The sequence below is a fragment of the Myxine glutinosa genome, chromosome 2 (assembly GCF_964187855.1).
Source record: "Myxine glutinosa chromosome 2, kmMyxGlut1.1, whole genome shotgun sequence".
NCBI lineage: Eukaryota > Metazoa > Chordata > Myxini > Myxiniformes > Myxinidae > Myxine > Myxine glutinosa.
Window position 1 is genome coordinate 5,666,137 of NC_136262.1, and position 24,245 is coordinate 5,690,381.

The window sequence follows — 24,245 nt, forward strand, 5'->3', positions numbered from 1 at the left end:
GTATGCTTTATGGAACTAACTACGGGAACGCCCTTTTACCTTTATACAACCACAAACGGAGGGAGGAGGGGCGATATTTTCAACAACCTTTTACAACAACAATAAATAAAAAAAAACATTCTCATATCCACAATAGTATCTTATCTTCGATATGTATCTTATCTTCGATACGTATCTTCGATATGTATCTTATCTTCGGTTATGTATCTTCAGAGTATCTTCGATATGTATCTTATCTTCGATATGTATCCTCAGAGTATCTTCGATATGTATCTTATTTTCGATATGTATCTTCAGAGTATCTTCGATATGTATCTTATCTTCGATATGTATCTTATCTTCGATTATGTATCTTCAGAGTATCTTCGATATGTATCTTATCTTCGATATGTATCTTATCTTCGATATGTATCTTATCTTCGATATGTATTTTATCTTCGATATGTATCTTCAGAGTATCTTCGATATGTATCTTATCTTCGATATGTATCTTATCTTCGATATGTATCTTATCTTCGATATGTATCTTCAGAGTATCTTCGGTATGTATCTTATCTTCGATATGTATCTTCAGAGTATCTTCGATATGTATCTTCGATATGTATCTTATCTTAGATATGTATCTTATCTTTGATATGTATGTTATCTTTGATATGTATCTTATCTTCGATATGTGTCTTCAGAGTATCTTCGATATGTATCTTCGATACGTATCTTCGATATGTATTTTATCTACGATATGTATCTTATCTTCAGAGTATCTTCGATATGTATCTTATCTTCGATATGTATCTTATCTTCGATATGTATCTTATCTTCGATCTGTATTGTCACGCGGACCCTTCCGGTTAAGACCAGGGACCGCGGATGGACCAGAACGGATTTACTGGAGGCGACGACCAAACACGGATTTTGCTTATGTAGCGCGGGAAGAAGAAGGGAAGTGGAAGCTGTGGCAAAAGCGCTTACCTTCAGCGAACCGACGGCAGCTTCGATCCTGCAGGGAATTAATGAACTCACAAACGCCGAATTAGAATGTTCAAAAATAATGATTTATTCATGGCACCCGATAACAAGGAACGCGACGGTAATCAAATAATGGGCCTAAATTGGGATCCCACACACCTCACTTCAGAAACGAGACACAGGAATGGATGAAAGGAAAAGAACACGTTCGTGGTGGGATGGTGAATGTGGTGCGTCTTAACTGTCCGTCGTCTTGTCCATCCAACGCGGCTCCAAACTCCAGCGCGGAGAAATCCTCCGTCCGCCTCGCACGCCTCGCTAGGCCCGAGCCAACGCCCTCTCCGTTCGCACACGAGGTCCCGCCCGTTCACAGCACCGAGCCCCGCTCCTGCACAAGCACCGAGCCCCGCTCCTGCACAAGCACCGAGCACCGCTCCAAGCGCAAGCATCGAGCACCGCTCCAAGCACCACGCAGATGGCGAGCCAACGACCACCAGGACCTCTCAAGACCAAGAAGAAGCGCAAGAGCTTCAAGCACGTCGAGACAGCCAGAGAGCACCAGGGCTAGAGGTGCTGAAATGTCGTGCAGCCCACTTTTATCACCTGGGCGATGACGTCAGCCTTGGCGCGCCACCCAATCAGCGCCTTCCACCGAAACTCCCAGCGCCTTCCCTCCAATCACACGTTCCCTGTGGCGTGGTCATGCGATGTTGCTAGGCCTAGCTGGTGATGTAGCTGACGGCGGTCACCTGGCGGTGCCCCGATCTGGCCTCCTGCCTGTTTTCTTCCGAAGTCCTTGTCAGGGAAGGGAATTTAATTACTGTGTGCAATAAAGGGCCTATCTAAGTGTCTACAGGTGTGCGTTGCCATAAGGGACAAAGGTTTGATCACCAGGTGTGACACACAAGGGCTGTTATATTTTATCCCTACAACTACCTAGCACACGAACATCCTGGTATGTTCACAGGTATACTCCTTAACCGACAAACCGGACTAACATAGAACTTATTACAGGTAGATTCCCTATCGCGACAGACAAAGCATGTTACCTATTCAGATCTACCTGACTAGATATTCCTCTACCCCACCGACATAACAACTTTGATATGTATCTTCGATTTGTATCTTCAGAGTATCTTCGATATGCCCGAGACGCACGCACGCCCGCACGCACACACACACACACACACACACACACACACACACACACACACACACACACACACACACACACACACACACACACACACACACACACACACACACTCAACATACTTGCTAAAAAAAAATTTGGCCAAGTAACAACAGACAGACATAATAACACACAAGAGCAACCAATATTCTTGAAAAATATTCGATTTTCGCAAGTAACAGATAGGGGTGAAAACATAACCTCCATCCACCATTGGTGGGCGAGGTAATGACCCGTCCTGCTGTTTGTTCCTCAGTCACCAACTCCCAGCCTTTCATGGTGATCTTCCATCATTGCCCTTATCAGGCCCATCTGTGTTTGGCATCCGAGATGGTGATGGGTTTGAGCACGTTCGAGATGACAATTCTGAGGCGTGATTATTTGCTGGGAGTAACAAGTGTCACTTGACTTTTGAAGTGATCTAATAATGCTAAGTTTTCTGAATAGTTCTTCTATTATTTATACCACTGTGGAATAACAGCAGAGATAGGATGTCCCTCGTCATATAAGTGTACTCTGTTTCCGACTGCTGCAGGCAGATTACTTGCAGCCACGTCTCATGGGGGTCCTAGCATTCTTCAACGTGCAGCTCCTGCAGACGAGCATCAGTATCGAGGAAAAAAGACGGGTGAGCCATGGAACCCTGAAGTCACAATGACCTTGGCCTGCTTGTGAAATGTTAACTTTGAATTGTTATTTTTGGAGCCAAGGTCATCAAAAACTATGAAATGCATAAATGCTAGATTTGAGGTAGTTTTCCCCACCTAATTGATTTTTAACCAGATGTGTGGAACATGCATTATCTGGATGTAGTTGAATTCCACTCTGCGCAGGCCCTCTCCAGCCTTGTGGCCCTCATGAAGCTGATGGGTCCACGTCATGTGACTGAGATGCGTGTGAAGATGCTCACTACACTTAAAACTGCACTCATGTACAAAGATCACTTCCCAGAACTTTGTTGCAGGTGCGCTGTGTTCTACCTCTCTAAATCCTTAAATACGAAAGCAAAATATTTTGCCTCAAAGCAAAGGCCTCAAATATTTTACCAGATCGAGCATCAAAGCTCTTTTTCTTCTTTCTGCTGTGATTGAAGCCAGATTACCATATCAAGTCGTAACAAACTACCACTGTTGAGGGATTCCTGGACATGGGATGTGTTATCAATTGTTTTCTTTTCTTGAAACCATTTATGTTTGTTTACCTAATATTTTTTAGCATGTGAGGCAAGTGCAATTTTGTACTTTAAAAAAAAATAAAATAAAATAATATATACAGTATGTATATATGTATATATATATATATATATATATATAGTGTATATACATATATATATATACTGTATATCTGTGCAGCGTCTGTCCTGTGTTGTGTTTTGTCTTTTGTCAAACTTTTGTGAAATCGTACCAAACTTCTGGTATGCACATATCTCTCCCGTCGGTATGTCCGAAGGGTATTTTTTAAAGAAAAATTTTCCAATTTTTTTTTTTTTGAAAGATTTTTGGGAATTTTTTTTTTCAACTTCAATTGTTTATAAAATGTGATATCACATATATTACAAATACAATTGTGCAAAATAATTGTTTGAATTATGATTGGTTTAAACCATGACAAAACGGCAACCCGGGTACAGCAATTTATCTATCTATATATCTACACATCTGGGCAGTGTCTGCGTTGTCATTTAACGACTCCCTCAAACTTTTGTTTCCGTGGTTGTGAACTGTTTCTAATAACGTTGTGGTGGTTTTGAATCATGTTGTGGTGAGGTATTTTGACTTATGTGGTGGTGAGGTGTTTTTAAATTAGTTGGTGATGAGGTGTTTTGAATTAGTTGGTGATGAGGTGTTTTGAATTACGTGGTGGTAAGGTGTTTTGAATTAGTTGGTGATGAGGTGTTTTGAATTACTTGGTGGTGAGGTGTTTTGAATTACGTGGTGGTGAGGTGTTTTGAATTACTTGGTGGTGAGGTGTTTTAAAATGATGTGGTGGTGAGGTGTTTTTAATTTCATGGCTGTGAGGTGTTTTTATTAACTGTTTTATGGCTGTGATGTGTTTTTATAACGTGTTTTATGGCTGTGAGGTGTTTTCAATTTCGTGGTGGTGAGGTGTTTTTAATTTCGTGGTGGTGAGGTGTTTTTATTACGTGTTTTATGGCTGTGAGGTGTTTTAAATTACTTGGTGGTGAGGTGTTTTGAATTACTTGGTGGTGAGGTGTTTTTAAATTACTTGGTGGTGAGGTGTTTTTATTACATGTTTTATGGCTGTGAGGTGTTTTAAATTACTTGGTGGTGAGGTGTTTTAAATTACTTGGTGGTGAGGTGTTTTTATTACGTGTTTTATGGCTGTGAGGTGTTTTGAATTACTTGGTGGAGGTGTTTTGAATTACTTGGTGGTGAGGTGTTTTAAATTACTTGGTGGTGAGGTGTTTTGAATTATTTGGTGGTGAGGTGTAATCGTCCCAAATTTCCAGTCTGCACCTACCCCTCCCCTATGTATGTGCTGAGGGGTTCTTTCTTGAAAAAAACCAAACATTCAACCTAAATCTTCAACCGAAATTGCCTATAAAAATGTAATATCACAAACACAACAAATACATTTGTGCAAAATAATTGTTTGTATTATGATTAGTGTAAATCATGACAACACAGCAACTCAGGTGCAGTCATTATCCTCAGCTAAAATATGCTCGCTGCGCTCGCCTCACCAAGCTAGTATATATATTGTTACGGTTCTCCGCCGCCCTGTTTGCCCTTACCAAGGGGGGATTAGTCCCCTTGTTCTTTCTGGGCTTGACGGAACCGAGACTTGCAACGTCCCTTCCGGGCAAACGCAAAGTAGGGTCTCGAGACCAACTCTCGCTCGTACCTAATTCCTTGCGCCGCCACGGAAGTGAGGAAATAAGCCTCGCACGAGCCACGTGTGGTTTGCATACGCCGAGCGGATTGAGTACCACGTGGTCCGTGCAGTTTAGTAGTGGAACCCGATTTGAGCGATCCTATTCGTACCACGCTTAGCCAATGAAGAAACCACAGGAACGATTGAATGGAAGAAAGGAAGAACACAGGTTTAATTATTCCCACACGTGTGTACAATGATCGGGGACGCAGAGACACAGAGCAGCCTTAGTCAATCTTATCTTATCCCCTGGACTCGGGCCTGTCTCACTCACACAGGGAATTGCAGATGGGTAGATGTTCAGCCAACGCGTCGACGTGGTCGCCCAGAGACGGCCCCCGTCCGGCTCTCCACGGTCCCCGCACGTCCCGCGAAGATGGCAGCAGGCGATGGCAGGAGCTCGTAGCGTGTCTCCCGAACAAAGGCAGATAATGAGGTGTCACGGCAAATGCGGGACTCTCAGCGCTGCTGGCGATTACCCAGCCGTTTTCACTCGCACGGCTTAATGCGCCGTATATTGATCGGCCTCAAACTCAACCGAGCGTCACTTATTAATAGCGCGTCTTTTGGTTCATGCGCGTCTGGCTGCGCCCGCGTATCCTTCACAGTTCTCTGACTCTGACAACTCCTCTTCCTCGATCCCTCCAAGTTGGTTAGTGCGCGTGAGTTCTCCCATGGCAAGTCCTTTGTTCATCAGCTTCCCCGCACTAGTCCTTCGCTTCAGTCCTTTCACCAATCCTTTTCGTGCAAGTCCTTCGCTTCAGTCCTTTCACCAATCCTTTTCGCGCGAGTCCTTCGCTTCAGTCCTTTCACCAATCCTTTTCACGCGAGTCCTTCGCTTCAGTCCTTTCACCAATCCTTTTCGCGCGAGTCCTTCGCTTCAGTCCTTTCACCAATCCTTTTCGCGCGAGTCCTCTCGGGGGCTTTTTGCAGCGGGTTATATAGATGCGCCCCCGAACCTTCTCGAACCCCCTCGAACCTTCTTACCATGCCCTGTGACGCAGCGCCGCCGCCACCACCTCTGAGCCCTGATTGGCGGCTAGTGCTTAGCGTCAGCGCTTCTGCCGCTCCGCCCCTTCGGCTCCGCCCCGACCCTCCTAGCCTGCCTCGTGTTAATTCGCCCAAAATGAACCAAAGTTAGCGCAAATGGGCATGAGGCTTAGGGTAGCTGGAAAGTCGGTAGAAGTAGGGCCTATTCTCCTGCCTCTACTCAACGCAGAACTAACATAGGAAAAGGACTAAGCTCACAAATACTAAGACGTAACTATACTATCGCGAGGCTACATGTTGCTTGTGTGACTAACTATGAGGGGTAAATTTTAACCTTTATTTTACTCACTTTACAAACTCAAAACCGCAACAATATATACTGTCACGTGAAAAAGTAAGTACACCCCATTAAAGTTTTGACTTTTTCAACATATTTCAACATACAGCTACTTGATCATCATTTCAACAATATTGATAGTTAAAGGTGATATAATATAACAAATATCATGAAACATTTACATTTTGTAGTCCATTGTATAATTTAAATAAACATAAATGCAAATTTTGCATGTGGAAAAAGTAAGTACACCCCTACATTTATCACCCCTACATTTATCACATTTATATATAAAACAGAAATCGGTCACTACTTTTGACTCACCCTGTATATATAAGCAAAGATTTGCGGTTGGGAGTAAATCCAAATGACTCCATGGTAAGATCTCCAACCTTTAATTGAACAAACAATGACAACGTTTCGATTAACAACATGTGACAAAGCCACACGCCTCCGTTCATCTTCCTCAAGAGTGATAAAATCATCTCAACATCCCCTTATATGCAAAGTGGGCGGGGTATATGCAAAGTGTGGTGGGAAAAGCTGGACAGCCAATTAAACTGTATCACACCGCTCTCGTGAACTGAGAACGTTACTGACCAAATTCAAAAATCAACCGCATATTAACGGCTCAAAATAGTCCTGTAAGCAATGCTGGATTATAAATCAAGTGTTTAGAAAATCCGGAACAATCATTACATTTAATTAGAAGTTAAACTTGTAAATAATTAAATTGTAAATTAAATTAAAACTGTAAATATATTGAAGCAAAAATTTTAAAGATAAAATAAAATAGCCATAATATCAAGATCATCACATGTGGCCCTATGCGGTCAAGGGAAATGCGGGAAGGGGCGGGTCATAGGGGGGGATAAAAATGGGGGGGGGGGGGGAAACCGGAGGGGGGGGGGGGGCGGAAGCGGATGGGTGGTTTTGGAGAGGCGTGTTTGGGGGAGGGGGTAGGGGGAGGGGGCAAATTGTCCGAATAAAAAGTTGTGTGACATATTATGTGGACTCGTTGTTCAAAGTATGGAATGCCTGCTTCGTTTACACAACAGTGGTTCAAACGCTACCGGTAAGCCAACTACCTCTTGTGTGATCGAGGTAACAGTTTCTTCCGTGTGCCAAGCCTCCAAAACACGTCTTCTGTTTCTGTTAGGTGTGGAACCCAAAATATTAACCCTATCCCATAAAGGTGTGTGGCCTTCTTTAATGCCGTGTTTGGCAATAGCAGATCTGCTGGGATAATTACATTCAAATGCTTTTTGGTGTTCAGCAATACGTTGACCTAAGGTCCTCCCGGTTTCACCCACATATTCAGCTCCACAAGCATAGGGCACTACGTATACCACCCCTGACCTATCCTTCCTCGGAACTAACCCTCAATCCTGCCGAGTGTGAAACTAACCCTCACTCCTGCCGATTTCAAAATTCTGCCGACCCTTTGTGAAACCCGCGGTACAAAAGGCAGAACACACAAACCCTTTGGTTGTTCTCTCGGTCTCAGCCTGTTGTGTGGGGAAGCCCTTATCGTTTTCCTGTTGGGTAACAAGCTATCAGGATAACCATTTGCCCTCAACACATTTTGAAGATGATCCACCTCACTCATCTTGTCTTCAAAGGTAGATGGTAACTCACTTGGTCTTTTTGAGAGGGTGTGCACAACCGATCTTTTGTGTTTCATTGGATGGCAAGAATTGAAATCAAGGTAGCGATCAGTGTGTGTTGGTTTTCTGTACACCGTTACCTTTAAGGCTCCTTTGGGATCCCTTGTTATGAGTGTATCCAGGAAGGGAAGGGCTCCATTTTTCTCCTCTTCAATGGTGAAATTAATGGAGGAAAATGTTTTATTTATGGCCTCATGTATGATGCCCACCTCATCAAAGTGACAGATGACAAATGTGTGTGTATATATATATATATATATATATATATAATTTTTGTGCTATGGCTTTTTGAAATGACCTGCGAGTTCGGTGCAGGGCGTGGGAACAGTTTGTGCGCTGCCTCGAGCCCAGCTGCTTGGGCCACTTGCTCAGTCAGATTATCGTGGCCGTTCTTCCACTGATGCCCCTCCAACCGGCTGCCGTGACACGTGTATTCGTCTACATGATTGTGGAAAACAGGTGCGATACTGGCGTAACGACAAAAATCACTTACGATGATATTGATAATACTTATGATGCTGATAATATTTCTAATTTGCGCTTCTTATATGAGATTGTTGAAAATCAGCCTCAAGCGGCAGACATTGCCTCAGTCTGTTCCGTAAACTCGGGTTATTCCTTGATGTTCCTCAACAACTCAAGGTATAATGAATTTGTGAGGTCTATGGATTATGTTTAATCACCCTGTGCTGGAGCTCCTGCCTGCAATCTGGCACTCTGCTTGTTAATGTGGAGGTCAACGCTTTGACGATCATTGGCACGTCCAAACAGAATGCCGACATTTAGGTCATGCTTCTCTCCACTGCCTGAACGTTGTGGGACTCTTCATGAAATAAAAAAAATTCTCAATATATTTTGGTCTTGATGCGTTCGCACTTTCAATCATACGTTTCACTCCAGGTCTGCTTGGTCAAACATGTCAGTCGAACCCACTTCATGTTCATCTACTTGAATACAGGTAGATGGTTTACTGCCATTTCTTTGCCAGCAGACATGGATCCACAAATTGTTGGGGAAGATCAGTCAGGGGAGACATGGTGGGGTCTAATGTGGAGAGATGGTGGGGTTTAATGTGGAGAGGTGGTGGGGTCTAATGTGGAGAGGTGGTGGGGCCTAAGGTGGAGAGGTGGTGGCTAAATACATTCCAATAGTGAAACATCTCATTTTATTTTCTGCATCACCAATATATTTTTAACTCTTTGTGTTAAATGCAATCCGAACGACCCAGAGCTGCAGTGCATGAACATCTGCATGAGGCCCATATTCTACCTGAGCACCCTGATTTGCAGCCTGTTCTTGCTGTTCTACAAGAATACAAGCAGGTGGAATCCAGACTAACCATGAAATTTTTTGTGATTTCCAGACTCATCACTTGGTCATTTATCGATAACCTTGTGGAATTTGTCCTTATCCTTGCTTTACAGTCCACCTCAGGGAACCTTGTGGCTGGGCTGCAACAGGCCATGCAGGCCGTGCGTCACGAACACGTGGATGTCAGAATTTGTGCCCTTGCTCGTCTACGAGAGATACTTTGCACCAATCAGGTATGGTTCTTTTGTGTGGAAAATCTTTTTGTTGATGCTGCACATAATTTCTGCAATGTATAACAATGTGTCGGATAACGTATCTGGATGTACCTTTTAATACACAGCCACTGTGACCGACTAGTTGATTAAATTAATTTCTTCAGATGTAGCTTGTCTCAAATAGTTCACCATATAGTACTTTCGAGATCTGCAGCGTGTGAGTTGTGCACGTGACTCCAGGATTCCGTTTTGCGGCTTTGTGCGGAGAGCGATGCAGCAGAGCCGGTGATCACGCACCTCGTGGCAGTGTTACTGGAGGGATGTCGTGACGCTGACCCGGGAGCACGCATCCTGTTTGGGGAATGTCTGGGAGAGCTCGGAGCCATTGACCCCGGCCGTCTGGATCTCACAGCCATCGGCCGACAGCACCATCGTGCTGCCACTTTTGTGGTGAGTCTTACCTGACGACAGTCTCCCCGATTGCTCAAACAGATTGAATTTTCTCAAGGATTTGATATCTTATCTGAAAGCATGAGGATTATTTTACAGTTCTTATGCTAAAACTATGTGGGATCGGTTGGGTAAGTGACAAGAATAAGCCGATTAGATTTGGTTCAGGCCCGGATGCCCATCTGGCCTCACAGTGGGTTACAAAACATAAACTGTTCAGCCTGGCGGAGGTATGAGTGCCGTTGTGCTGTTGCAGTTTATTCATGGTGTGATACGTCAACTCTCCTTCTATGTAAGACACTATCAGATCTTTAATGCCCACCAACCAGTGCTGGCAGACAGATCCTCTGGTTTAATATACTGCCGATGGATGGTGTATAACATTTATTATAATCCTGTTCCTGTTTTGCGCATGCACAGCGCCTTCAGAAAGTATTCACACCCCGTGGCTTTTTTCACATTTTGTTGTGTTAAAGCCTGAATTTTAAATGGATTAAATTGAGATGTTTTTTTGCACTGATCCACACATTATACCCCAAAATGTCAGTGTAATTTTTAAAAGACATTTTTACAAAATAATTAAAAATGAAAATTGAAATGTCTTCAGTCAATAAGTATTCAATCTATGACACTCCAAAATGAGTTCAGGTGCATCCAATTTCTTTTGAGCATCCTTGAGATGTCTCTACAACTTGATCGGAAGCGACTGCAGACGCTCGTTCTGTCGTCTCCACAGTCTGATGTTCACCTCAGATATTCCGTCAAATTCCCGCCCAGCACCTCTGTTGTCGTGTTCTTCAGCGTATCGAACAATGTTTGTTTTTGAGCCGCGGTGTATGATCGTCCGAGAACTCATGGTTAACTACGGTAAGGAAACTAGTGGAAATAGAAGTCGCTGGTAAATCTTATGAACAACTGAATGAAGCTGTTAAAGAACACTTGGGTTTTATCATAAAATATAGACAATGATCCCGGTGTGTACCCCGGTTTAGAATAGGTACACCGTATCCCTGCGCATCGTAAGAGGCGACTAAGGGTTTGCGCCAGGAAGGGCATCCGGCTTGTGGCTATATAGTGGACGTGGCTTGGATGATATAGACGTGGATAATATAGACGTGGCTTGGATGTTATTTACCGAGCGGTTTTATGGTATGACCACGTCTGCACAAGTTACCCGATTGTGCCCGAACGTTGACTAGTCGCGCGATGCTGGCTCAATAAGAAAAAGAAGACACCCGGCTGGATTACAATAACACAATACGACACCAATGTTTCAATTCTCAAGACCTCCGGAGGAGATTATATTCGTACGGAAAGGTCAGATTACAGGGGCTAGAGGTATATTACAGGAAGACAGGCACTTAGACACACTCTTACATTAACCCCGGACAGACGACAGGTAAACGGGACAAGGCTGACTCACACGGGGGTTGATGGCAAGGAAAGGCAGATAGCGATGGCTCAAGGTGCACTCTTGGCTCAAAGCAGGGTACAGTACGGTCCGGTCCGGTCCAAAGATGCGGGGAGGTATCGTCGCGCTGGGGGTGGCGGTGGCTTCTCTCTCCAAGCTGAGGCGCATCTGACGTCACATCCGGCGCGGGGCCGCGTATATCCGGCGGGGAGTGACACGCCCTCGGCTCGTTAGCTCCGCCCCAGATGGAATCGGCACGTTGCTTCTCATTGGGTGCGTGGGGGGGTTACTGGCTCCGCCCCTGACGAGGAGCTGACAGCCAGCCCCTTCGGGGTAACGCCGTGGAGCGCATGGTCATGGCGGGTAACCGAGCCGGTGTGAGGACGCACACTCCCCGCCCCTCTGTTGTTGTAGTCGTAGTTGTAGTTGTAATTGTTGTTGTAGTTGTTGTTATTGTTGTTGTTTGGGGAAGAAGATGGGAGGAGGTATGGGAAAGGTCCTAAACTCACTACTGATGCCATATAATCACATTCTGGTGCAACGAAGAGTCATAATTAATGGAAACGAGGCCTTAACTGACATAGATTAAGAATAACTAGGAAGATGTCCGAAAGTTGTCTACGTGTGGTGCGGTGGACCTGGGCACGACATTTAATGGGGGAATAAGGGGAAGGTCGGCTCTACTGATTGTTGTTTACATGCAATGGGACTAGGGAATGGGGGATTGGGGAAAGTTGGGGAGTATTGGAGAAAATAGGGGAATATTTACAAGCGGATATGGAGGCCAAATTCCATATTCGCAACAGTATTCACACCCCGTGGCTTTTTTCACATTTTGTTGTGTTAAAGCCTGAATTTTAAATGGATTAAATTGAGATGTTTTTTTGCACTGATCCACACATTATACCCCAAAATGTCAGTGTAATTTTTAAAAGACATTTTTACAAAATAATTAAAAATGAAAATTGAAATGTCTTCAGTCAATAAGTATTCAATCTATGACACTCCAAAATGAGTTCAGGTGCATCCAATTTCTTTTGAGCATCCTTGAGATGTCTCTACAACTTGATCGGAAGCGACTGCAGACGCTCGTTCTGTCGTCTCCACAGTCTGATGTTCACCTCAGATATTCCGTCAAATTCCCGCCCAGCACCTCTGTTGTCGTGTTCTTCAGCGTATCGAACAATGTTTGTTTTTGAGCCGCGGTGTATGATCGTCCGAGAACTCATGGTTAACTACGGTAAGGAAACTAGTGGAAATAGAAGTCGCTGGTAAATCTTATGAACAACTGAATGAAGCTGTTAAAGAACACTTGGGTTTTATCATAAAATATAGACAATGATCCCGGTGTGTACCCCGGTTTAGAATAGGTACACCGTATCCCTGCGCATCGTAAGAGGCGACTAAGGGTTTGCGCCAGGAAGGGCATCCGGCCATAAAAACATTGTCTCAAACAGGGAACCATGATTCTCATGGGGCCCGCAAGGCTAACCCCCGCTCTAGCGGGGAAAATGGCCTTAAAACGATCATTCATGCATTCATTTTATCAGCAACTTGAGAACTACGTGATTGTCGTCCGACAATAGGCTACGGGTTGCTTCGTTGGATTGCTATCCGCCTTCCCCCGTTTATTTCATATGCGCTGCTGTGTTTAAACTTTGCGTAATCACAACTGAACATCGTGATTGATACCTTTTACGACTGTCGTAAATTTAGTTCCTTCACCTGCCGTGATATTCTTTCATTAGCGCAGCTCTGTTCAACTATTACGAAATCATGGCCGACAGTCATGGTCGAGATGGACTTCGCCGTTTTTGACAGATGTAATAACATGTTTTACGTTGATTTTTTTTTTTCATTTGATGCTGAAATGGGGGTGCGTATCTATATATATATAAAGCAGTAAAGTATGTTTGTTTGTCCTCTTATAACTCGAGAACTACTCATCGCAGAGAAAAACCAAAGGCATATTCGGAATCAGTACGTCTCAGAGCAACTACAGCACACCTTAAATTTTAAAAAACTTCGGGTTTTAAAATTAGCGTATTAGCGCAGAAGCGCTAGCAGAAGAGGGAGGGAATCGAAGGGAGGGAGCGCAGCGCTCCCTCTAGCGCTTCGCAGCGCCAGCGCTTCTGTTAGTGTAATTAGCGTATTTCGGAACGTTAATTTTTCAACTTCATTATTCGGAATCAGTACGTCCCAGAGAAACTTCGTGATGTTAATTTTTCAACTTCATCCGATTGACATGGGACCAACGGCATGTGACAGAGAGTGAAACATACATGCTACATTTATTTGACGACAATGAGTTCCGACTTCCGGGTTCGTGCCGCCAACCTGTTAGGCGCCTCTTGCGGCACACAGGGAATTACCAGTGAACTGGTACTCAATTTGCCGACCTCGGTAGGATGACAGGCTGAGTCAACCCCCCTGGTGTTAAGGGGGAGGAGGAGGGGAGGGGGAAGAGGAGGGGAGGGGAATGGGGGGGGGGGGGGGAGGGGGGAGGGGGAGGGGAGGGGGTAGGGGGGGGAGAGGGAAGGTGGGAGGGGGAGGGGAAGGGGGGGGAGGGGGAGGGGCCCTTCTTCCCCCGGACACCCCCACACCCTCCCCTCCCCCCTTCCCCTCCCCCCCTCCCCCCCCTTCCCCCTCCCCCTCCCCCCTCCCCCCCCCTCCCCCCTCCCCCCTCCCCCCTGTTCCCCTCCCCTCCTCTTCCCCCTCCCCTCCTCTTCCCCCTCCCCTCCTCTTCCCCCTCCCCTCCTCTTCCCCCTCCCCTCCTCCTCCCCCCCCGCCCGGCAATGCCGGGTACTTCTGCTAGTTATATATAGGTCTATAGATTTTACACCGCGCCAAAAGTCCATGTTGGTGGTGCGCGCTATGCACAGGGGCGCATTATAATCGAAGTTTTACCGTATTTCTTTTTTAGCTCCACCACCAAAGGTGGATGGAGGTTATGCTTTCACCTCTGTCTGTCTGTCTGTTTGTTAATTGTGAAAATCGAAGATTTTTCAAGTGTATTGGTTGATCTTGTGCGTTATTCTGTCTGTCTGTCTGTCTGTCTGTCTGTTTGTCTATCTGTATGTCAGTCGCCTGCAGTTCACAATTTTCAACTGATCTTCACAAAACTTCACCAGATGGTGAAGTTTGTCATAAGCAAGAAACTATTGTTTTTGGTGTCAAAAGGTCAATAGGTCTACATAGGCCAAAGGTCATCAACTTTGTCAAATTTCTGAAATCCTCAATTTTAATCCGATTGACTTGAAATTTTAAGCGGATTAGCATATCTGTTCACTGAATTCAACCACCAACTATTTGTGAGGTCAACATAGGCCGAATTTCTAAAATAAATTTTCATCCGATTGACTTGAAATTTTAGGAGGATTTGCATACCAGGTCACTGAATTCAACCACAGTTTTTTTTTGAGGTCATCATAGGCCAACAACTTATTTTAGGGACTTTGCAAGTATCATGCTATGCACGACATATTTCTGTGTTTGTTTGTCTGTCTGTCTGTGAAGAAAATATCTCAAAAAGTTGTGTACGGATTCGGACAAAATTTGGCAGAGAGGTAGTTTATAAGACACGGATGAAATTATTTGATTTTGGTGAAGGTCTGCATTTGGATCCGATTACTAGAATTTTTAAAGTCATTCTTCAACATTGGGAGATAGGGCCAAATACGATATGTAGCAGGATATCTCAAAAAGTTGTGGATGGGTTTGGACGAAACTTGGTGGAAATGTTGGGTGTGTGACAAGGACTAATATATTCGATTTTGGTGAAGATCTGAATTTGGATTCGGATATGAAAATTATCTTTTCATTTTTTATTACTTTGTAATAATTTCTCAAAACAATTCCACTTTGACATTATGGGGTATTAATTATGTGTAGATCAGTGACAAAAAAAAATAATCTCAATTTGATTCATTTTAAATTCAGGCTGTAACAACAAAATGTGAAAAAGTCAAGGGGTGTTAATACTTTGTGAAGACACTGTATTCCCCCATGAAGCAATCTTTTCAAGATAAACAGTTGAAACATAACTGAGTCACAAATCTGCAGTGTCATGGATTTGATCATCCAAAGCCTGGGCTAATCAAACTACTCGATTCATGTTGCTCTATATCTGACGTTGCTTTGGTATATTATTTAGATATCAGTTGGATTTCCCTGAATTATGAATCCTTTCTCGGTTTACTTTTCTGCATTTCTTTGTTCCTGTGCACAGGCAAGTGTGGATGAGCAGAACTTTGCTAATGAACTTTTGACGAAGCTCACGCGGGCATTCCTGGCGACGGCAGACAATGTGCGAGTCCAGGATTGTGCGGCTTATGCGATGCAGGTGAGTCTGCTGTGGGTTTATTATAATCACTGATCTACATGCGTCTTTGCTCTGTCAAAAACTACATCTGACTGCTCTACAAAGCAGAGTCAACCAAAGTTTAAATTTTTATTTGTTTAGCATCGTTATCGTAATAATCCACAGCGTTTATATAATGCCAAACATGCCACTGAAATGCAATCCTTGTGTTTTATATGCTATTGAAGTTATAAACCAATGGCTTGTCCAAGAAAAATGTTTTATTTGTGTTCGTGTCATGTTCGTGAAGGTTTTTATCGACCCACTCCTTTACACCCGGCAGGAGCTACTGCACATCTATGAATGCAAGGATGGATCGACCAAAGAGCAGGGAAATAAGCTCTGGACTAGTCTCCCTGACCATGTGTGTGAAGTGTTGAAGCCACACCTGCAGGCCAGGTAGGCTATAACAATGGCTTTGGCTATGGTGGATTTGCTCGTACTTCGACAAGTCATTTTGTTAAATAATTTATACTCAAAGCTCGCAATACTTCCTCTCAAGTGTTATAAATAGTGTAATTTGAACACCTGAATCCATCTAAAGGAATAATGTCAGATCCATTCTCAGCTTGTGTTGTGGAGTTGTACTCGGTAATGTTGTGGAGTTGTACTAACAATTATTGTACTCGGTAATGTTTTTGAGAAGTATTTATTCAGTCACCTTTGCTGGACATTCTGACTTGACTAGTTTATAAGATAAAACAACATTTATTTGAAAGATAGAATGAATGCATATTCTTAATTGTGAAAGCTGGTGTTGATCTGTGTTGGCAGACGGGTAGAACAATGGATTGAATCGACAGGTCATTGATTGAGGTTTGCTAACCACCGTGGGAAGTGCACTCACGTTTTAGGTGTTAATCCTTCGTTAGAGCAAACAGCCTTCCTTGGATAACGCTACATTCTATGATGTTGTGGTGTCATTAATGCTCACATTATTTATTTATTTTTAATACAAAATCTAGTCTCTGGGATGAGCGAGATGACGGGGCAAAACAAACAAAGGCACATCCATACATTAAAAGGATACAACCCCAAATAATGGTATTTGGGATCACATCGTTCAGGTATGTTGTCTCCCCGGGCTATGATGGCGGTGCCTTTCTATGGCTGGTACACACGAGTAAGTGTGTGCTATAGACGGGGGGTCACCACTCCTCTCCGTCCCTCTGCTGGCCGTTTGGGAATTCACCCTCTTCCGCCCGTGCTGTTGGAGTCGACTGGACTCTCATCCACCAGATGTGCGGAGCCACCTGCCATTTAAACCGCATGGCTGCGGACCGTTACCCTGGTAAGGGGGGCTGACAGGTACTACACCTTGCCCACAGGTGACCTGGGGTTATGCAAGGCAGGGGCATCCAATTCCCTGAGGCATAAGAAGACACCCGCATCCCAATTTATCAATTTGTCGTTATCGTTATCAATATACATCATTATCGCAATACATCGTTATCAATTCTTCTTCATTTCCTATTTTAGGTTATGTCAAATGTCAGCGTACAAATCCAATCCCTCTTTAATTTTGACATTTCCATTTGACCTCAACTATGAAAGTTAATGGAGTCAAAATATTTCATGACCATTTGTCATGTGATTTGGATATAAGTGCGGTATATGTCATAACTTTTATTGTCTTAGCTGTCCTTTAAACAATTGCTAAATTCTGTTACCAGTTAAACACACTACCATGGGTGAAACTCCTTCCCTATTTTTGTAACAACCCATATGGAGGTTTCCATATTTTTGTCAATAAGAAAAGCATGCCACACTTTTTGGGAATTGGGGTGCTATTCCAATAAGTGGATTCGTTTCTTAAACGTGTGGATTTGTGTTGAAGTGTTGAAGATTTGTGTCGATGTTGAAGTTACGCAAGCCCATTACTGTGATCAGATGTCCGCCAAGCAAGAGAATGTCTGTCTTGGTCGGTAAATACGGAAATAGCGTCCATTATTGGATTTTCACAGCGTCGTTCCCTCCTTTGAACTTCATGGAAAATACCAAAGTGCTGTCTTTACATAACACAAAGTAAAGACACGATTCTGTTGCACACAAATACAAAACCGGATAAATTCCTGTTTGTTGCGGTGAAGTTTGGGACCACATAAATACGAGACCAATACATCTTAGCAAGGAACTTTGATGCCATATTAGCAAGGAACGTTGAAATAAATAAAGTACACTCGCAGGACATGAAAACGGGCAGATAAATAAATAAAGTACACTCACGGGACATGAAAACGGGCAGATAAATAAATAAAGTGCACTCGCGGGACATGAAAACGGGCAGATAAATAAATAAAGTACACTCACGGGACATGAAAACGGGCAGATAAATAAATAAAGTACACTCACGGGACATGAAAACGGGCAGATAAATAAATAAAGTGCACTCGCGGGACATGAAAACGGGCAGATAAATAAATAAAGTACACTCACGGGACATGAAAACGGGCAGATAAATAAATAAAGTACACTCGCGGGACGTGAAAACGGGCAGATAAATAAACGAAGTACACTCGCGGGACATGAAAACGGGCAGATAAATAAATAAAGTACACTCGCGGGACATGAAAACGGGCAGATAAATAAATAAAGTACACGCGCGACGCGCGGGACATGAAAACGGGCAGATAAATAAATAAAGTACACTCGCGGGACATGAAAACGGGCAGATAAATAAACGAAGTACACTTGCTGGGCATGAAAACGGGCAGATAAATAAATAAAGTACACTCGCGGGACATGAAAATGGGCAGATAAATAAATAAAGTGCACTCGCGGGACATGAAAACGGGCAGATAAATAAACGAAGTACACTCGCGGGACATGAAAACGGGCAGATAAATAAATAAAGTACACTCGCGATCCGATTAATGATTCCAGTATCCGCAAAGTAAATAAATGAGCAGAAAATATAATCGAGCAGTTTGTGTATAAATTATGTCATATGTCAAATACAATATGTGTGCACATAATACACAAAATGTGATGTCATGCAAAACGTGTATAAACCATAATGGTGTGTGTGTGTGTGTGTGTGTGTGTGTGTGTGTATGTGTGTGTGTGTGTGTGTGTGTGTGTGTGTGTGTGTGTGTGTGTGTGTGTGTGTGTGTGTGTGTGTGTGTGTGTGTGTTAAACTAGCAGAGTTAAGACTTACCTGGCGTTGCCTGGAAAATAAAGTCAGTCACTTCCGTTTTCCGGTCCGGTCGTGAGAGGACGCTGGCGTCGTTTGCTCGCCGCTTCTCTGACTGGACCATTGTCCGTGTCTTGCTTTCCTGGTGGTCGTGGCGGATTTATGGCCATTGAGTCTTCCTCTGCGCGGTCCCGGCTCTGCTCTGCTGCTCCGGGCTTCACCTGCTCGGCTCCATCGCTGTTTCCTCGGGCCCACTCCCGTTGGTTGTGTCGATTGTTTCGCCTCCTCACCCTTGGCCGCGTGCTCGCTTTGCCTTCGCTCCTGCTGGCATGGCTCTGCGGTACTCTGCCGCAAGGCTTCTCCTGCTTAAAACCCGCTCCACCCCATCATGCATCTCTGCAATCAGATCGAATGGACTCCTGCGTCGACCCAGGTACATTCACCGTGGCTCCGGTCGTAAGTTTGTTTATTTACAATCAGGTCACTCCATCCCCATCCTCTGGTCGGCTCAGCGCACTCCCACTCATCGTCCCAACACACCTGGTCACAACAACGCACAAAATCGCACCTCCTGTCTGCGAACCCTGGCCAAATCACCTGGATTCATACCCGCCGTACAAAACAACATCAAGCTCACCCTGTTCAATACCCGGTCCCTCAACAACAAATGCCTCATCCTGAACGACTACATCCTGGAAAATAAACTGGACTTTCTCTGTCTCACTGAGACCTGGCAACAACCACTGGACTACTACACGCTCAACCTCACCACACCCAATGGATATTCTTACATCAATAAACCACGCTCGGAGGGCCGAGGTGGTGGAATTGCCGTTATTCACCGACAAGACATCAAGACCAACCTCATCTCCATCTCATCTGCTCCATCATTTGAACACCTGGCTTTTAAACTCTCTGGTCACACACAGTCAGTCATGGCTGTTGTCTACCGCCCTCCCAAACCACACCCATCATTCCTGTCTGACTTCTCCTACTTTCTGACCCAGCTATGTTCCCTCTCCCCCTCAATCCTCCTCCTTGGTGATTTCAATATCCACATGGACTCCACTGACTCCACGCTAACCACTGACTTCACTGATTTACTCACCTGCTTTAACCTCACTCAACATGTCAACTTTCCTACCCATAACCGTGGTCACATTTTGGACCTTGTCTGCTCTACTGGACTAATTTTGCACCATCTCTCTGGCTCCGACCTCACTCTCTCTGACCACCTAGCCATCACTCTGACCATCAACATCCCCACCCCAGCACCAAGGCATTATCGCACTATCAACTTCCGTAAGCTAAACGCTTTTTCACCTGCCTCATTCTCATCGACCCTCTCTGAAAAAATGTCCACTTCTCCCTTCGTTGACCTCCACACCCCTTCTGACCTCACTGACTACTACAACCACACTCTCTCTTCCTGCCTTGACCAAATTGCGCCTATAAAAACCAAAACAGTTTCTTTCACCCATTCTGCTCCCTGGTTTACCCCTGAGCTCCGCCTAATGAAAACTCGTGCTCGCCAACTTGAAAGACTCCGCAATAAAACAGGTCTCACAGTTCACTCCCAGGCCTACAAGGACCACATACAACACTATAAAGATGCCCTCTCCCGCGCCCGCTCCGCCTACTACTCTCAAATTATCCACTCTGGCTCCGGAAACCCAAAAGCACTCTTCTCTACAATAAACAAACTCCTCAGCCCCCTGAACACCACCACCCAGTCATTCACAATAGACAACTGCATCTCCTTCCTTTCATTCTTCCAACGCAAAATTGAAAACATCTACAACAGCTTGACCACCGCCGCACCCGCTCCCCCTCAAACCACCTGCCCCCCCTTATCCTGCCATCCCCTGTCTCAATTCTCCCCAGTCTCCCCTACTGACCTCTCTGAACTCCTCATCGGAATGAAAACTGCCACCTGCACTCTTGACCCCATCCCCTCCAGCTTTGTCAAGGCCTCCCTTCCTGCTCTTTCTCCACTTATCATTGCAACAATAAACTCCTCCCTGTCTACAGGCATCGTCCCACCATCCCTCAAAATTGCTGCTGTTACCCCCATTCTGAAAAAACCTGGACTAAACCCTGACACCCTAAATAACTTCAGACCCATCTCCAACCTACCCTTTCTGTCAAAAGTTTTGGAACGCGCTGTAGCCACTCAACTCAAGCATCACCTCTCTGCCAATAACCTGTATGAAACATTCCAATCCGGATTCCGGTCCAACCACAGTACTGAAACTGCTCTCCTCAAAATCACCAACGACCTTCTCCTCTCCTCTGATGCTGGCAACCTCAACATTCTCATCCTCCTCGACCTCAGCGCTGCCTTTGACACCATCGATCACACCATCCTCCTCACCCGACTTGAAACCACCTTTAACATTACCGGCACTGCCCTCTCTTGGATTAAATCATACCTCTCTGACAGACGTCAGTTCATCTCCATCAATAACTGCAAATCCCCCACTGCTCCCCTCCCCCAAGGTGTCCCCCAAGGTTCAGTTCTTGGCCCCCTCCTCTTTATCCTTTACCTGTCCCCCCTCGGTCACTTAATCCGCCGTCATGGTCTCCAATTCCACTGCTTCGCCGATGACATCCAGCTTTTCATCTCCACCAAGTCCATCTCCACCGCCACCCACTCTATCCTGACAAACTGCATCACTGAAATAAAATCCTGGCTTCAAATCAACTTCCTCAAACTTAACTGTGATAAATCTGAAATAATCATCATTGGCCCAAAAACGCTCACCAAGTCCACCCATAACTTTGCCCTCAACATCGACGGTTTCCCAGTGTCCACCTCCCCTCACATCCGGAATCTTGGCATCATCTTTGACCAAACCCTCTCCTTCGACAAATACACTAAACAGATCACAAAGACAGCCTTCTTCCACCTGAAAAACATCGCCCGTCTCCGTCCATCCCTCTCCTCTGTGGCTGCAGAAACCCTCATCCACGCCTTCATCACTTCCCGTCTGGACTACTGCAATAGCCTCCTTTATGGTTCACCCTCAACAATCACCAATAAACTCCAATACATTCAGAACTCCGCTGCCCGTCTACTCACCCATTCCCGGACCCGTGACCACATCACCCCCGTCCTTTACAAGCTTCACTGGCTCCCCATCTCCCAGAGAATCCAGTACAAAATCCTCCTCTTGACCTACAAAGCCCTCCATAACCTGGCCCCATCCTACCTGGCTGACCTCCTCTCCAGACACACTCCCACCCGCAACCTCCGCTCTGCTGGTACCAACCTCCTGACCCCCCCCATCCGGACCAAATTTAGATCCTGGGGGGACAGGGCCTTCTCCATCGCTGCTCCCACCCTCTGGAACTCGCTACCTCACACCATCAGAGACTCCTCCTCACTCACCACATTCAAAACATCACTCAAGACCCACCTGTTCAACACTGCATTCAACATTTAACCCACAGCATCTAACCCCTGACTATCTCCTCTCCTTCTCCCTCCTTTGTGCTTTGAATATTTCCCTATTGATTCTTCTTTTTTTTGCAATTGTCTTTATGTTTTGCTATGCGTTATGTTTTGCACTCTGTCAAAGCGTCTTTGGGCTTCCTGAAAAGCGCTATATAAAATAAATGCATTATTATTATTATTACGTGTGTGTAGTGGGCTTTTTAGTCAGTGGAAGCCACGCCCCTTGGGCACACCCCGAGTCTAAATCTGATGTGCCCATGTTTTTTGTTGTGAAAAGTTACCCCCCATGGATCCCCTCTTCCCTCTCTAAATCACTTCCTTAGGCTGTCCATGAGGCACAACCGAACAAACAGAAGTTTACAAATGGGGTTATAAATATGTTAAATAAGTCGAAGATCATAAGTGTTTCTTCATAACAAAATAATGATGCTTTACATGTTTTTTTGCATGTAAAGTCCCTGGTGTTGGGCTAGCGGCTAGGGTGCCGGCTTAGGATCCTAGGATCCTGGGTTCGAATCCCGGTCAATCGCTGAATTAACGCCAGGGGGGTTGACTCAGCCTGTCATCCTTCCGAGGTCGGCAAATTGAGTACCAGTTCACTGGTAATTCCCTGCTTGTTAAAGGCGGCAAAAAGGGTTGGCGTCAGGAAGGGCATCCGGCCGTAAAACATTGCTTCAAAAAGGGGACCGAAAAACAACAACAACCACAGTTCCCGAAAAAGGCCAACCCCCGCTTGCGGGGAAAAATGGCCTCTAAAAGGTGGGTTTTTTTTTTTTACATGTTTTTTTGCATGTTTTTATCATTGATGCACACCTCCATGCATGTCCACACACAGTGTGCACATTCACCTGCAGAAATACCTATACTACCCTCTCTCTTTACCCCACATACACCATGCCTCTCTAAATATAAAATGAACCATTTTTGGAAAGTTGGTCCAATCCAAAATTCATACATACATACATGATGTATAAAGACATTGTATATGTATATTGTCGTGTCCGTGCCGATAAAGACAGGCCTCGGACGAATGACCGATCGAGCTTTAACTCTGAGGCGTTCACTCAAACTATGGCGGTGTTAATACGAGTGGGGGTGGGGGGCAGCCAGCGCTTACCTGCACGGATTCCACTGGAGTGTCCTTGAACCACGATAATCAAGCAAGACCGACACGGAATTAAAATGCAACAAATAAGCAGGTTTAATAAAAATAAATGCTAGGGACAAGAAATGCACAGTAAAACCAATTCCTAAATTTGTGCGCCCCCACACGGACTCGTAAAACAGCACAAGGGGATGATAAAACAACGAAAGTAACAAAAGGTGTGTGTGGTGCGTTTGCCTGCACTCCGGCTGGCGTCCATGGCCGCCCGGGGCCGTCGAAAATCCCGCGTCCCTGCGTGGGAAAACGCACTCCTTGGCATGAAGCTGTGTTCACTCCAGCCGCCGACTCTGTTCGCTCCGTTCTGTGGTCTCTCTGGTGCACACGGCACAGCATCCAGCCGTCACAAAGCCACAAACCAAGAGCGTGAGAGTCCACGAGCAAGAGAGACAGAAAATGCCAATGCCTGCGATCAAAGCCAGGACCAACGAATCAGGGAAAGGATGCGTCTGCTCCTCCACACAGCCAGAAACAGAGCGAGCGCGTGAATGCCACAGCCAAGAGCGAGCCCGAACTGCTACCGCCCTCAACGAGGACCCAGCGCAAGAGAAGAAAATGGCGGTCCACAGCCTTTTTTCCCCCGTCGCACCGCGGAGCGAAAGGGGGACTATGGTTTTCCCGTGAGTGTGTCTGTGCGTGCGAACGTGCGTGCGTGCGTCCGTGCGTGCGTAAGCGAAGGACCGAATTCTAATTTGGTGT

The 24,245-nt window shown here is 45.1% G+C and overlaps 1 protein-coding gene across 2 annotated transcripts in view; it reads left to right on the plus strand.

Moving 5' to 3' along the window:
* ATR (ATR checkpoint kinase) overlaps window positions 1–24,245 on the plus strand; it is a 243,727-nt gene that overhangs the window by 103,751 nt on the left and 115,731 nt on the right. The window contains exons 19-26 of one of the 2 annotated variants that reach the window (XM_068109426.2): window positions 2,694–2,786; window positions 2,992–3,122; window positions 8,363–8,506; window positions 9,276–9,369; window positions 9,472–9,591; window positions 9,814–10,023; window positions 15,663–15,776; window positions 16,078–16,193. In XM_068109426.2, the coding sequence (XP_067965527.2) occupies window positions 2,694–2,786; window positions 2,992–3,122; window positions 8,363–8,506; window positions 9,276–9,369; window positions 9,472–9,591; window positions 9,814–10,023; window positions 15,663–15,776; window positions 16,078–16,193 (1,022 nt within the window). The remainder of the gene's footprint in view (window positions 1–2,693; window positions 2,787–2,991; window positions 3,123–8,362; window positions 8,507–9,275; window positions 9,370–9,471; window positions 9,592–9,813; window positions 10,024–15,662; window positions 15,777–16,077; window positions 16,194–24,245) is intronic. The other variant, XM_078772919.1, reaches the window with a different exon arrangement.